Consider the following 15772-nt stretch of genomic DNA (forward strand, 5'->3'; position numbering starts at 1 on the left):
AGAGTGGCTGTTTCCTCACAGCCTTACAGCAGAGGATACAAGAAAATGTTAAGATTTTTTGTCAACCTATCAGATGAGAATTGGATTTAATTTGTATTTCTCTTTCAGCAAACCATCTCTATTCGTGACTTTTGCCCATTTTTCTCCTGGGTTTGTGGGTCCTTTCCTTATCAGTCAGTCCTTTCCTTATCAGATGCTCAAAAAGACTATCTACTCCTGAATATTTTCTTTAAAAAGGTACTATTAAGCCTCTATAAAAGATAAGAAAAAGTATTAGCACGTCTTCTTTCATTGTCAAAAAATAGTTCTATTAAGTTATATATCAAAGTTGAATATTACTTCTTTAAAGCTACATATTTGACATTTTCTCGGTAGATGAGAAAGAATTTCAAAGCAATCATCATTATATTTATCTTAATTTTAATTCTAGCTGCAATTCAATAACAAAGTTGTCTGATTCTTCCAAGTACCCTACACTATCCTCTATAATTAATGCAGGAATTCTGGCTAACCAAAATTAACTATCATTCTGAGCTGTACATGAGCAACTAAACATGCCAGAAAACATCTATTCAGACTTTATCTGCTAACTAATCTCATTTGAAATTCTTTTTTTTTTTAAGATTTTATTTATTCATTTATTTGACAGAGAGAGAGTGCACACAAGCAGGGGGAGCAGCAGGTAGAGGGAGAGGGAGAAACAGACTCCCCACTGAGCAAGGAGCCTGACACCGGGCTCAATCCCAGGACCCTGGGACCACAACCTGAGCAGAAGGCAGATGCTTAACTGAGCCACTCAGATTCCCCTCTCATTTGAAATTCTTGACCACAAATCTGAAATGGACCATCCTTGCTACCAGGCAATCCTATAATACTTATCTGGCATATTCTGAGTCCCACTCAAAAGGACTCATACCTTCCCAAATCACCTATCAGCCACCCTACTCCCACTCTCAGCTGATGAAACTGCCTTAGCTACATTAAAAAAAAAAAACCACCAGGCAGACTTGCTGGTCATGTCTTGGTCAGAGGCTTACTGAGTAAGCACTAAATTGCTAAAACTATTCACCTAGCTGCTAAAGATACAAATTTAGGATTCATCCTTGATGCTGAGCTTTTCCTTGCTCACCACGTACAAATCATCTGCAACTTCTGCAGCTCCTACCTTCAAAATATATCCCCAATCCCACCCATTTCTATCTTCACTATCATTATGCAGATGCACCCCACTACAAACCCTAGAATGGATCACTACAAAAGCCTAACTAGTCTCCTTGTTTTCACTCTTGCTTCACCTCCAGCACCCTCTCCCCCAATCCATTCTTACATTTGGAGTTAAACTTTTTTTTTTTAAGATTTTACTTGTTTATTTGACAGACAGAGATCACAAGTAGGCAGCGAGGCAGGCAGAGAGGGGGGAAGCAGGCTCCCTGCTGAGCAGAGAGCCTGATGCAGGACTCAATCCCAGGACCCTGAGATCATGACCTAAGCCGAAGGCAGAGGCTTAACCCACTGAGCCACCCAGGCGCCCTTGGAGTTAACCTTTAAAAATACATAAAACAGACCGTTTGGGATCAGAACAATATTGATAAATCATTTGGTCTCTAAATTGACATGCAGATTCAATTGAATCTCAACCAAAATTCCCTTTTTTTTTTTTTGTTATAGCAATAGACAAGTTGATTTTAAAGTTTATATGGAGATGCAAAGGACTAAAAGAGCCAAAACAATTTTGAAGGTCATCATAGGCACCTCTGGCCTCCAGCATCACCTCTTCATAACACACAAATAACTTTTCTGTGTGCCAAGAAGGGTTAGAAAACACTGTATTAAAGAGAGAAGCAGGGGCGCCTGGGTGGCTCAGTGTGTTAAAGCCTCTGCCTTCGGCTCAGGTCATGATCCCAGGGTCCTAGGATCTAGCCCCGCATCGGGCTCTCTGCTCAGCAGGGAGCCTGCTTTCTCCTCTCTCTCTCTCTGCCTGCCTCTCTGCCTACTTGTGATCTCTGTCTGTCAAATAAATAAATAAAATCTTTGGAAAAAAAAAAAAAAAGAGAAGCAGACCTTTAGGTCAATCTCTTTAAATTCTTCAAAAAAGTTAAGAAAGTACTGTGTGTTGGTTTTTTAAGAAAGAGAAATAAAAGGACTTTAGTTTAATTCCAGACATTGGAATCCTCTTGGCTGCCTCAAAAAATTCTATTTCAAAATATAATTAAACATGTATGCTTATGTTTTACTTACGAACTTAAGAAACAAAAGAAGACATCAACTCTGAGAGTCTAATGTAAGGGAAAATTTTTTTTTAATTGTATTTTTAATAAACAGGGAAAATTTTTTTAATTGGCAAAATTTTCACTGCTACAACTAGATACTAAATCAAACTCTCAAGTTCAATGGGCAGGGGGGCGAAACCATGATGCTTCATTTTGTTTTTATTCTTTAGCGTGTCAGCAGTATAATGACTGATACAAATAAAAAAAAATACTGGAAGATAACAAGATCATAGTAACAGGTTATAATATTTACCTCCATAAGGAGAAATAAATGAAAAGACAAGCAACATTGCAAAGATGAGAATCTCCCCTATAACTTAAGAGGAAGCTTTCATCTCATTACAAATTTCTGTAATAACAGGGACCAAGGGGCTGGATATGAAGCTCATACTGAGACTAGCATGACTTCTGCACAGCTAGGCCAACTTCTACATCATCTACCTACCTGTCTACCCCGAGAAGGCACTTTCAACTGTGCAAATGTGAGAAGCCAGGCCAATACTAATCACACAAACCACAGAAATCCAGTATTAAGTCAAAGTTGAGGCAATAAAACTCCAGTCTCATGATAAGTTCACAAAAGAGAAGAATCTGAAAACTACCTTATATTGCTGGAATTTAGGCAGTGGACATTGAACCTTCTTGCAACTCAGTTCCTAAAAAAATGAAGTGTCAGACTAAATGACCTAGTGCATGAGAAAGAATAATCCCTCCAAACTGTACTTACACCAAATTTTAATGTTCTGATACAGTTTTTTAATTTTGTATTCATACTATTACCCATACTCCAATAACACATTCTAAATGGCTCTAATAAAATGCACTTATTAGGACAAGAGAAGCATACTATGGCACACATTAATGCAATATTAAAGGCTTCTATAACTGACTTCTGTAGAATTACTTAAAAAAAAAAAAGGCTTCTGCATTTGAGGCCTGTTACATTTTAACACTCAAATCTCTCTGAGATACAAGAACAATGTGCACTACTCATGTGGTAAAACCAAAGGAGGAAGCAAGATCAGCAATTTTATATGTACCCATGTTCCAGAATGTTTGTGTGGGAATAAAGAGAACATGTGCAAATTAACACTGCATGCCCTAACAAGGCAACCGTATAACCTAGCTTCTAAACCCAGACACTCTGGAGAGTAATATTATGGCTATTAATAATGATACCAGGACAAGAAATGAAAACTGGCCTATCTCAGGGAAATCAGAACATATGCTCATTCTTATCTAACTGATATTTTGAACAATTCTATTAAAATGTTACAAGCAAAGAAAGCAATGGTGCCTAAGATAAAAGTCCTGATGCAACTCCCGTTGTCATGGGTGGGGGTGGGAGGGGTGAGGGAGCAGGAGGCAAGACGGGGAACCTGGGCTGAGAATTACTGGCTTCCACTTTATTCATTGACTTTGGATAAGTCCCCTCATCTGTCCAGGCCTCCATTTCCTTACCTGTGGTATGAAGTTACTATAGTTAGTTACCTATATCACCTTCTAACTTGAAAATATTTGTATTCTACCCTAATATGTATTTTCTCCGAATTCTGAAGGCCTCCAAGGAGACCTCATCTATCTGTTCCTGATTTAAAAGCAAAGGTAGTATGAAATGAGAAGGCGGAGGGGGGAAAAAACTTCTGACTTTAACTTCCAAGGTGACTGTAACAAATTATAAACTAGATCAACTGACTAAAAATATAAAATTCCAATAGCATGATATGTAAATTATATACTTCTGTTCCACCCAAATTCATTCACCAGAACAGGACTCTGATTTTATATTTTATTTATTTGCTTGTTTTTTTTTTGTTTTTTTGTTTTTTTGTTTTTACTGCAGAAGGCTCTTCCCTGGCTGTCCACAGTTGGGGGTCTGGGAAAGTTAATCCAAAATACTGACTGCATGCCTATTAACATTTAGAAGAAACTGGTAGTTCCTTCAAGGTCTCATACTTGCTCTTCTGAAAGCATTCTGAAAAATACACTATCAGTTACTCTTTTTTTTTATGAAAAACTGAATTCTGAGCCAGTCAAGCTTGTATTCTCAGTTTTATATGTCAAGCTAAATATATCCAGAAGCATAACGAACAAGAATTCGTATGTAGTTTATGAAATGTCTGAAAACTAAAAAAGGAAAACACCCTTTAAAAATGTCAACTTTATGCAAGTATTACCTTGTTATGCTAACCAAAACTCTCAATGCTACAGTCACAGTACCAAAACCTTGGGTGATGATCAGACACTGCTCCAAGCTATGGCAATGAAGGTATCCATTTGATAAGTATGGAACCTGGAAGGAACTGCCAGTTTCTAGAAGCATTTCAGATACACAAGTAATAATAATATAAAAACTCTCTCCTGATAAAGGAAACTGAAGGGCTCAAAGTAATTTTACAGAGGACTTCTGTATTATGGCAGTTCATGAATTTGATAAAAACAAACAAAAATATCTGCCACCTGGGATTGACTCAGAAGGCTGAAAAATCAAGAACTTATTATAAAACAACAAAGGTACTCTAAAGAATCTCCTCATATTACCCAATAAAAATGCATAATAAAAAAGCTCCTTGCAAATGTGCTAACATCAACTGCCTGAGAGTAAAAAAAAAGAAAACCTTATTAATGAACAACAAATATCCTTTGGCAATGAGTACTGGAGAAAAGATAAAACTATTTCTCCTTTCACGTTGTTCTTGGAGGATCACTACTGAAATCAGTTTTACAAGTATATATTCACAAATAAAAATATGGTAACTAAAGGGGATGAGGCATATTGTAAATTGTACATGTTTTCTCTTATGATGAAATGCAAAGGCTGGGCTACATCTTTGGAGGGGAAATCATTCTACAGAATAAAAATATTAGCACAAGAAAGCAAACTGATTAAAAAAAAAAGACAATGGAGAGGAAAGTAGAATTCTTCCCTCAGGCCACATTTATGGATTAAATTTTAACATAGCATAAAATAATAACATTTATATAATGCATTAAAACAGGGTTTTATTAATTAATTTATATGACTAAATGTAACAAGTAACGTTAAATGAAAGGAAAAATGGAATAGTTCAATAACTAACCTTACTACAAGCCAGAAAGTGCCCAATTTGATGTCCTAATTATTTTTTTTTTAAATAAACTTTTTATTTCAGGATAGTTTTACATTTACAGAAAAGTTGCAAAGAAAGTACAAAACATTTCCACATTTCAATTTCTTCTACTATTACCAGCTACACTAGTCTGATTCATTAGTTCCAGCCAAGGAAGCAATATTAATGCATTATTATTAACTGAAGTCCTATACTTGAATTATATTTCTTTCAGCTCTAATTAATGTCTTTTTTGTTGTTGTTCCAGGATCCTATCCAGGTCACTACATTCCATTTAGTCCTCAGGTCTCCGGAGGCCCCTCTAGACTGACAATTTCTCAGACTTTCCTTGTTTTTGATGACCCTATCAGTTGGAAGTGCTGGTCAGGTATTTTGTAGGACCCTCAAATGGAGTTTGTCTGATGTTCTTCTCACAATTTGACTGAGGTTATTGAAAGTGTCATTCCCACCACATCATATCAAGAACACATGCCATCAACATAACATCACTGTGGATGATGACCTTGATCTCCTAGCTGAGGTAGTGGCTGTCAGGTTTTTGTTTTCTCTTCTTTTCCGTTCCTTTTCTTCCCTTTCACCCCTCCATCCTCCCTCCCCACACCTTCCTCCCTCCTCTATTTCTCTCTCTCTCTCTCTCTTCTTCTAACACTTTCTTAGCACTGTCTTGCTTCCTGCCCCAGCTGGGGAATCAGCCATTTCTCCAAGAAGCAGTAGTTCCTTCTTTTGGGGATTGTTATGAGAAACTAAATCAGGGAACTAGGTGTGCTGGTTCCAACTGCAGTGCCCTTGCTTCTTGGCCCTGGCAGCTGACAGAGCAAGGAAATACATGTTTGTACATTAGCTCACTTCCTTACACAGATCTATAAATAGCTCTGTATGTATCCCTCTGAATTTACAGTAAACCGGCCATGAGTTCACCCTGTACCACAATGAAAGCTTTAACCTTGCTTTTCTGTAATCTCCCACTCCAATAACGTGACTCCCATTTGCCACCCATTTTAAGAGAAGGGCATACAGGGGCACATGGGTGGCTCAGTCAGTTTAAGCATCTGCCTTCAGCTCAGGTTATGATCCCAGTGTCCTGGGATCGAGTCCCATATCGGGGGGGGGGGGGTCCCTGCTCAGCGGGGAGTCTGCTTCTCCCTCTGCCTCTGCCTGCTGCTCCCCCTGCTTGTGCTCTCTTGCTCTCTCTCTCTGTCAAATAAATACATAAAATCTTAAAAAAAAAAGAGAGAGAGAGAGAAACACACATAGCTAACATGACAGAAAAACTGTATGCTCAACTACAGGTGGGTAAGATTTGATAAAAGTCTTCTAAAATAAGTCAGGGAGAAACTTCAACACATATATGTTGGAGAAGTATTTAAGGCCCACACAACAATGCAAACCAAGTAATACAGATAAGTATACTTCAAAATACCACTTTCTACTTCTTAAACATAAGTAAGAAACTGTGTGTAAAATAAAATTTTTTTTTAATGATTACCATTAGATGTGCTGAGTAGTAGGTTTTGCTGTTTTGTTTTGTTTTGTTTTTAATATGTCCAAGGAGGGTTCAAAGTCATGCAATATTGTTACTTATCCCTAAGGTACTTCAAAAGACCTTCCCAAAAAAGACCAGCAGGCCTATTGTGCTACAGCCAGCAGAGTAACTTCAGAAGTGGGAGAGGATGTCCATACACACAAGGGTCATTAACAATACAGTTATCTCTATTAAGTAGAAACAAAGCGGATGGTAAGGAAATATATCTGACAATCAGAACTCCTACTTTTGTATTTGTGATTTTCTACCTAAGGCCAAGAGATTTTTATTCAGTATGTTGGTAAACTTTAGTATGATGACAGATTATTTCATACTTCAGTTTACTATCACACAAGATGAAAAAGTAAACTATTTCTCATCAACAAGCACATTTTCTCCCATCAGTTTGCAGGATGCATTTGTCTCAGAGCTTTTTAGATAATGTCCCTTTCTCCCCCCTGACATTTCCTTCTCTATCACTTCTTCAATAGCCCCCAGACATCCTTATCTCTTCCACTCCTGGCAGCAATGGGCACGTGTGCTTGGCAAACAGATTTGCAGAGGTACAGTTAGCTCTGGAATGCCTAGTCTGTAGGTATCCCTACACTCTTTTGGACTAGAGTTCTAGGCAAAAGCCTACAGCACCCCCATTTGTACTGATAAAGCATACATAAAACCAAACCATTTTCTTATCTTCAGTTGGAATCACTGCTTTGGCAGATCCCAATGGTACCCTGCCTGATCCCTTTACCCTTATCCCTTCAGTGTACGGGCTTGACTTAAAACTGTCAGAGCCTTTGTTGGATTGTCCTCTCCCTGTTGGAGCCTGCTCTGTCACCAGCATGGGAGGCTGCAGGCAGCAGAGGGCAGACACAACTAAATAACTGGACTTCCTTACCCTTTGTCTGGGTTAACTCAGCTCCTAGTTCCAAGGAGTTTTGAAAAAACTCCAGTTGCTCACAGTGCTATCTGGTTTGATAACATAGCCCCTTCAATACTGTCTTCACCTTCCTGTCTCATGTGTTCACTCCCCATAGTGGTTCCTTCACCTTCCAGATTAACCATTTCCATTTCAATTCTTGTCTCGGGGTTTTCTCAGGAAATCTAACCATTTCAATGCCTGCATGTTTCCACTCTTTCAAGAATGTGAAAAGCAAGCAAGTTTGGTCACAGTAGCATTATCAGTCAGGAGAACTTGGATCTAGGGTAAACTATACCTGGATTTAAATCCTGATACTGCCACATACAATACATACCACCCTAAGCAACTTATTTAACTCCTTTAACCTTTCATCTCCACATCTTTATAATGTTTGCCTGTAAGCTAAGTGATATAACATAGGCAACACTCTTAGCTCTCAAGTAACATTTATCAAAATTACACACCCTACTGCCCACATTAATAAGGATTTACCAACATACTTCACTATTCCAGGGGGCTCTTGTCTAGGAACATGAAAGTTGTGAATAACTTTATTTTTGAATCCAAAAATTTAAAAGACCCCATCAGCTTTTCAACAGAAAGCATGATAACCCAGGATTCTTTGTACTCCTCACTGCTTAAAATTCCCATATTGCTGTATTCACCAATTTTCAACTTAGGTCTACCAAATCCTCATCAAGACCTGCAAAGAAAGACCTGCCTGAAACTAAACTTTGAAATCTCACACATCTCAACTTTGACCTTCCGGCTAGAAAGGACCACTCTGATCAGTGATAGAGGTAGTATTTCCCCTTTCCTTCAGTAAGTCAAAAGTTTTACTTGGTCTTATCAACAGGCTGATGATGCCAGTATTCAATATTCCTTAGATGAATGTCACAATACTACCTTTTCTCCTAAGATTGTGCCATCATTCTTCGGTTTACTCATAACTTATGAAAGGCTGAAATTTATCCCTTAAATTTTCCAATAAATAGTAATCAAGATTTCTTCACATTTCTGTGTTTTTTGTTGTTATTCTCTTGCTCTCAAGAACTCTGAACAGACAGCTTTTCCAAAAATGACTGAAAAGTGAAGAAAAGTTGCACCAACATATATCAAATACATGACCAATAGTTAATTTAAGCCATTCAGTCAAAGAGCCTGGTGTTCTGCACCTATGTCTGGGTTGGACTTCCTACAAAGTTACTGCTAATTTAGCATCAGAGAGGAGGTAAGTTTTTGCCAGAAATTGTGAAAAGTTAAAATGTATTCATTCACACCTTATCTGACTCAGATTCTTTTATGACTGACACCTAGAATCTGCAAAAAGGTTCACCTACATTACCAAGTGAAGAAATTAGTTGGTCTTTCTAAGTACCAAAATCCCAGTTGCCACTTCATTAGCCCAAGTTCTCTAACACACCAAAGCAGAGATAACCTAGCTGGGTTGGTCCTGAACTGACTGACTGAATTACGTGAAAACCATACTCACCACCCTATGTAGAGCACTGGCTATCACTTTTTTGGGTCAATAAATCAGAAGTATAAATCTTTCCGTTAGAAAATTTCCTAGTATAAACAAACTTCTTTGATTATGGACAATGACTTTTCAATACATCTTTTAATTTTAATAATTTCAAAGCTACAGTAAGTGACTATGTGTGCACATACGTGCTCACACACAAATTATTCTTTTTAAACACTGAAAGTATGTTAGAGCCATCATACCCCTTTCACCCCTCAGTGTGCACTTCTTCAGAACAACCACATTCGATAATATGACCACGATGAAATTATCAAAATCAGGAAATTAAATACTGACATAGTTACTATTATCTAATCTATAGATCTTATTCAAATTTCTCAATTAGGCCAAAACACGGTGTCTCTTTATAAATTCTTTTGCCTAGAACTAAATACATATTTTTAAAATAATTATCTGGAGAGTCTTCCAAAGAAAAGCATGACTACTATTCATCTCTGCATGAAGATAAAGCTTTCTCTAAAGGGTCATAATCAAAAGCATCTTTTTTTATAATGTAGCACTCAATAAAAATGCATTTTTTTTCTGCTTGCCAAAACTCAGGGAACAAAAGCTCTCTTTTTTTCATTAAGAAGAACAATAAGTTAATTTACAGAAATCTGGACAAGTCTCTTGAACTCCCGGAAATCATCTAACAAGAAGGTGTACAAAAATATAAACTTCTAATCAATTTGCTTATCATCTGTCTTCAGGTTGGCGACAGAGAATTAATACAGCATTCATAATTCAAATTCTAAAGAAGTACTTACTTAAGAGTTAAGAAACAAGTTAACAACAAAATAGCTTCATCCTAATAATTATTTGGATTGAATATACCTACTGGGTCTTAACATAAGATTATTCTTAGTTGGGGCGCCTGGGTGGCTCAGTGGGTTAAGGCCTCTGCCTTCGGCTCGGGTCATGATCCCAGGGTCCTGGGATCGAGCCCCGCATCGGGCTCTCTGCTCAGCAGGGAGCCTGCTTCCTCCTCTCTCTCTGCCTGCCTCTCTGCCTACTTGTGATCTCTGTCTGTCAAATAAATAAATAAACAAAATATTAAAAAAAAAAGATTATTCTTAGTTGTCAGTCTGCCATATTATGTAAGTATGAATATTGTTCTAATACAAAGAAAACTAGTATTTTTATTCAACAGTCTAATAGTATGATCTGTACTCTGTATTAAAGCATGACTGCATGAGTTCAAAACAATTCACAATATATTTGAACTCACATTAGACCTGAAAAAGCATGACTTTTTCTCTTTAAAAAAAGTAAAAAAGCATAAAAAATTATAAAATACTATGATCCTTTTGTTTTAAAAAGGTTCACCTATCTATCCATCTATCCGATGGATCTCTATCTTCAGAAGGATCTACACATGAAAATGTTAACATGAAATTATTTCTGGTTGATAAAATTTGGGAATTTTATTCTTTTTGTTTACCTAAATTTTCTATTCTTCACAATAAACATGCATAACATCTAATTTAAAGGGGTTTTGAACATTTGGGGTTTTACATTGAAAGCAACAAAACTATCATACAAAGGGAAAAATAAGAAATTTTTGTAAAAAATGAAAGGGATAAAGATAGAAACATTTTAATATACAGGGAATAAATATACTCCAGAAGGTTACCTCATGATCTGAAATGAACAAGTTGTAAAAGAACACAGGTAACTTACCAACTAGTACACTCATCAAAAATAACAGAGTTATGGAATTTTAGGGTTGGAAAATATCTCAATAAGGGTAATAACTTTCCATCTAATCCCTGAATATTATGGAAAGTAAAAGTTGGACCACATAAATAAAGACGACTTACCTTTAATAAGCTAAGAGTCTACTAAAAGCATTTGGTTGTGATGGGTCCTCTTCCCCCTTTGAATTCTTTTCCTGATTTCTATGGAGCTAATTACCCCAATCGACTAGGTATTTCTTTTGACTATTTAGGTTTTGTAGTCACTAAATAACACTGGCATTAATCAGTGGATCACTATTCTTCATGACAGTCTTCTGACAGGTTACCACCAACCAGTATTATGACATACTTTTTAAGTTTCCAACTAGGTGATGAAATTGTATTTGAAGTGAGTGAAACCTTATTCATGTTCAAATACTGCATTTCAAAACACTGATGGCAAGGCAACACTGATGGCAAGATGAACCATTACTTAATGCCACTTAGAAAAAAATCAAGGTCAATTCAACTATGATATAAGACTTCCTGGGGCACCTGGGTGGCTCAGTCAGTTAAGTGACTGACTCTTGGTTTCAGCTTAGGTCATGACCTCATGCATCATGAGACAGAGCTCCACACTGGGCTCCACCCAGCAGGAAGTCTGCTTAAAGATTCTCTTCCTCTGTACCTCTCCCCACTCACTCACTCTCTTTTTCTCAATAAATAAATAAATCTTTTTAAAAAAGACTTAGAATTTTTAAATTTACATTTAGAATTTTTAAATTTACTTAGAATTTTCACTTAGAATTTTTCTTAGAATTTTTAAATTTACATATCCAGATAGTTCTATAATTTTTCACTTAGAATTTTTCACTTAGAATTTTTAAATTTACATATCCAGATAGTTCTATAAATATATGTAGATAAAAGTTTTTATTTTATACCATTGTGCATATACTAAAAAAAAAAAAAAAAAGAACGAACTGAAATAAACTGGTTAAAGTATTACCAAAATGTCTTCAGATTTAGAGCCGGCATCTTCTTCATCACATTCTGACTCATTATCTATGAAATGTGAGTTTTCCCTCACAAAGTAACCCTTTGTACTACCAAAGTCACCAGAGATAACAGTATTTCTTGAAAATACTTGACTACTGTCTCCAGGAATTTCTTCTAAGGCAAATTCACTTCCTAAATTTGTCTGTTTCCTCAATCACATCGCATATGACTAGAAGCAGTTTCTGTTCAAAGACATCAGAAAGGGTCTGACAAATTGATGTGGGACACCCTAACAATAATGTTTTCCAACATGTGAATCAGTCATGCTGTTATTACTTGGAAATTTCATCTATATATTCCAAGGGATTTAACCATTTCTCCTGCATTCAGTTGGTCATGTAAGAGAAAATCCTCTGCACATAGTTCATTAACAAAATTGTAACAAGTCTTCAGACTTGTGGGTATCTTTCTTCCCTACCTCCTGTAAATCACTTGATTGTTTTTCAAGAATGGAATTGCAGCCATTCATCCAATGATGAATATTAACTTGTTAACATCAAACTTACACTCTGTTGCACTTTTTTCATACTTTTATCTTTTTTACTCTCATTACTTTGTGGAAGATATTTTAAATGACAGACCAATGTAATGCTAACAATGCATGTGACTCAAGTGAAATGACAGTCTGAAGATTCATGATGCTCACAAAGCAGTAAATACATCATGACCAAAACTTGGCGGGCAGCAACTGTAAGACATCATGACCAAAACTTGGCGGGCAGCAACTGTAAGACGCCATTGATTGTAATACACATCACAATTTCAGACACTAAAATGTAAAACAAAAAATGTTATGCCTTATAATCAATAAATCATTCACCAAATAAAGGTCTAGTACTAGCTGCAGACTAGTGGGAAACCACTAGCAGGAAATTTTTCTGAAAATGAGAGACAGACTCAATTCTTAAGGACTCTGATGGATAATTATAGGAATGACAAGATACTCAAATGACTATAATACAAGAAAGGATCTGATTTAGATAAATTGCAATGGAATTCAGGGGCGCCTGGGTGGCTCAGTCAGTTAAGCGTCTGCCTTTGGCTCAGGTCATGATCCTGGGGTCCTGGGATAGAGGCCCATGTCGGGCTCCCCACTAAGCAGGAAGCTTGCTTCTCCCTCTCCCCTGGCTTGTGACCCCTCTCCTGCTGTCTCTCTCTCTCTCTCTCTCTCTGTGTCAAATAAATAAATATGTCTTTAAAAAAAAGCTGCTATGGAATTCAGATTCACTGTTACATGAGTTCATAGAAGTAGAAAATACTTCCTGCTTAGTGGGAAGAATGAGAGAGAAAGATTAAAGGAAGGGCTGAAAGAGGCCATCCAAGAACCAACCTGAGGGACGACTGGCAAAGCAATGTCTTAGAGGAGGTAGATAAATTTACCATAAGAAATAATATGTCTCCTTTACAGCAGCATTATTACAATAGTCAAGATATGGAAGCAGCCCAAATGTCCATCAATTGATGAATGGATAAAGAAGGGGTGTGTGTGTGTGTGTGTGTGATGGAATACTATTCAGCTATAGAGAAGAATGAAATCTTGTACTTAAAAGCAAATACTGCCTACTGGACTTGGAGAACAGCCTGATGTAGAGAAACCTTGCAGCAGTATCATGCCCTCAGACAAAATGGGACAACACACAGGTCACTTGCCCAACTTGAGATATGCTACTGACATTGAAAACATTAGGGGTGAGGGGAGAATATTTTCCCCTCCTAATATCCAACCTGGAATAAAATGAAACAGTTTCCCAGAATCCTAGGAAAGCAGAGGGTCTTTGGGTATACTCCTCTTAGAAAAAAATTTCTTCTTAATTTGATGTTTCAGTTTAGACATAGATATATACAATAATATATACACATATCATTCTAGAGCATTGTTAATTCTTAAATGAAGAAATTATCAAAGATTAAATAATTTCTAAAACATATTTACATGCTGATGGTAGCATTTAAAATTGGCATAATTCACTCAGAAGGCAGCAACACCTACATGGTCAAAATATAGTTAAAAATAACTTATTAGAAACAAAAGGCTCTATATAGAGAGAGCTTTACCACAGTTTTAGGTTTAAGTAGAATACTGAGGAAAATCTGGTCATTTATGGTACAAAACTAGAAGAGAACGTTGCACCGACCGAAAAACAGCTACAAAAGATGAGGGAGAAAAGATGAGATGATCGTACAAATGATTTATGATATAAAATGAAAAACACAAAAGTTATAAACACACACATATCTATACATACATTGTATACATACATACAGTGATTTAACTGTATGTCTGTTATCTTTTAAAAACATGTCATCTTTTAAAAATACTTTTTTTTTTTTTTTAGATTTTATTTATTTGTGAGAGATAGAGCAAGTGCACAAGCAAGGACAGTGGCAGGCAAAGGGAGAAGCAGGCTCCCCGCTGAGCAAGGAGCCCAATGCAGGACTTGATCCCAGGACCCCAGGATCATGACCTAAGCCAAAGGCAGACGCTTAACTGACTGAGCCACCCAGGTGTCCCTTAAACATCTTTTAAAAAATCATTTGGGGGGGGAAAAAATCATTTGGAAAAACAACTCACCTCTAAATCTCTCATTTTTAAAGCTTTCCCATCCGTTCTTACTTGGCTCAATTAAATTATTCTTTTTTGTTTTAGTCTCCTACGCATTGTCTTTCTGGTCATTTTTATTTTCTAGTGTAGCTGTCTTTATCTTCTTCACTCATTGTCAACAAACATCAATGCCTATCATGCTCCCTTTTCCAACTCCAGGAAAAATACATACGGCTACTGCAATACTCTCCCACATGCTTCCCTGCTTGCTATTAGTGTGCAAGTTACATAGCAGAAGAGGAGACTGAAGTGGAACAACATATGATTTCACTCCTATATGGAACTGAAGAAACAAAACAAATGAACAAAGCAAAAAAAGAGACAAACCAAGAAACAGGCTTTTAACTATAGAGAACAAACTGATGGTTACAAGAGGGTTGGCAGGTAGGGAGAGGAATGAACAGGTGAAGGGGATTAAGACTACACTTAGCATGAGGAGCACTAAGCAGTGTACAGAACTATATACTATACTGTACACCTGAAACTAATATAATACCTTATGTTAACTATACTGGAGTTAAAATTAAAAATGTAATAAAATTTTTTTTTTAAATGTCTTTTTCTCACTGACAGGAAAAATTTTTTAGAAATGTCTTAAGAAATATGTCTTTCTCTTATGGTAAACAGAAAGAAGAGATCAGAAATTACAAAAAAAAAAAAAACGTTAGAAGGGCAAAGTAGAGCTGGAGGCAGGTCATATTAGCTGGCCTTGGTGAACTGCAGACACGGCATCTATTGAAGGTGAGGAAACACACAGACAATGGCGTGGAACAGGTGCCTGGGCCTCAAAGTTATTTTCTAATTATTTTTGCCTATTTATCTTAACATGCACAGGAAACAGAAGTCTAAAACAATCAGGTAATACAGGTTTCTTACCTATTGAATGAGTCTGATTCTGATGAAGAAAGAGCTTCTTCTTGAATATCAGTACAACTGGAAGAATCATCTGGTCTATCAGGCTCCATTCTCCCTGGGGATTCCAGCTTTGATTGAGAGAAGTGGTTTGTTATAGGGGAAGTATCTGAGAATTTCACTTTTTTATCTTCCTGTTCTAAAAAGGAAAAAAAGAAAGAAAAAAAAAAACAT

At 36.7% G+C, this 15772-nt stretch overlaps 1 protein-coding gene across 3 annotated transcripts in view; it reads right to left on the reverse strand.

The window, feature by feature from the left end:
- RAD18 (RAD18 E3 ubiquitin protein ligase) overlaps positions 1-15772 on the reverse strand; it is a 99941-nt gene that overhangs the window by 18590 nt on the left and 65579 nt on the right. The window contains exons 11-12 of one of the 3 annotated variants that reach the window (XM_032841512.1): positions 15519-15737; positions 1506-1530 (exon numbers count right to left, since the gene is read on the reverse strand). In XM_032841512.1, the coding sequence (XP_032697403.1) occupies positions 15559-15737 (179 nt within the window). In that variant the 3' untranslated portion in view covers positions 1506-1530; positions 15519-15558. Of the gene's footprint in view, positions 1-1505; positions 1531-6007; positions 6187-15518; positions 15738-15772 lie in introns of those variants that run through there. The other 2 variants (XM_032841511.1, XM_032841510.1) reach the window with 2 other exon arrangements.

The sequence above is a fragment of the Lontra canadensis genome, unplaced genomic scaffold (genome assembly GCF_010015895.1).
Source record: "Lontra canadensis isolate GAN:19392208 unplaced genomic scaffold, GSC_riverotter_1.0 scaffold124, whole genome shotgun sequence".
NCBI classification, from domain to species: Eukaryota; Metazoa; Chordata; class Mammalia; order Carnivora; family Mustelidae; genus Lontra; species Lontra canadensis.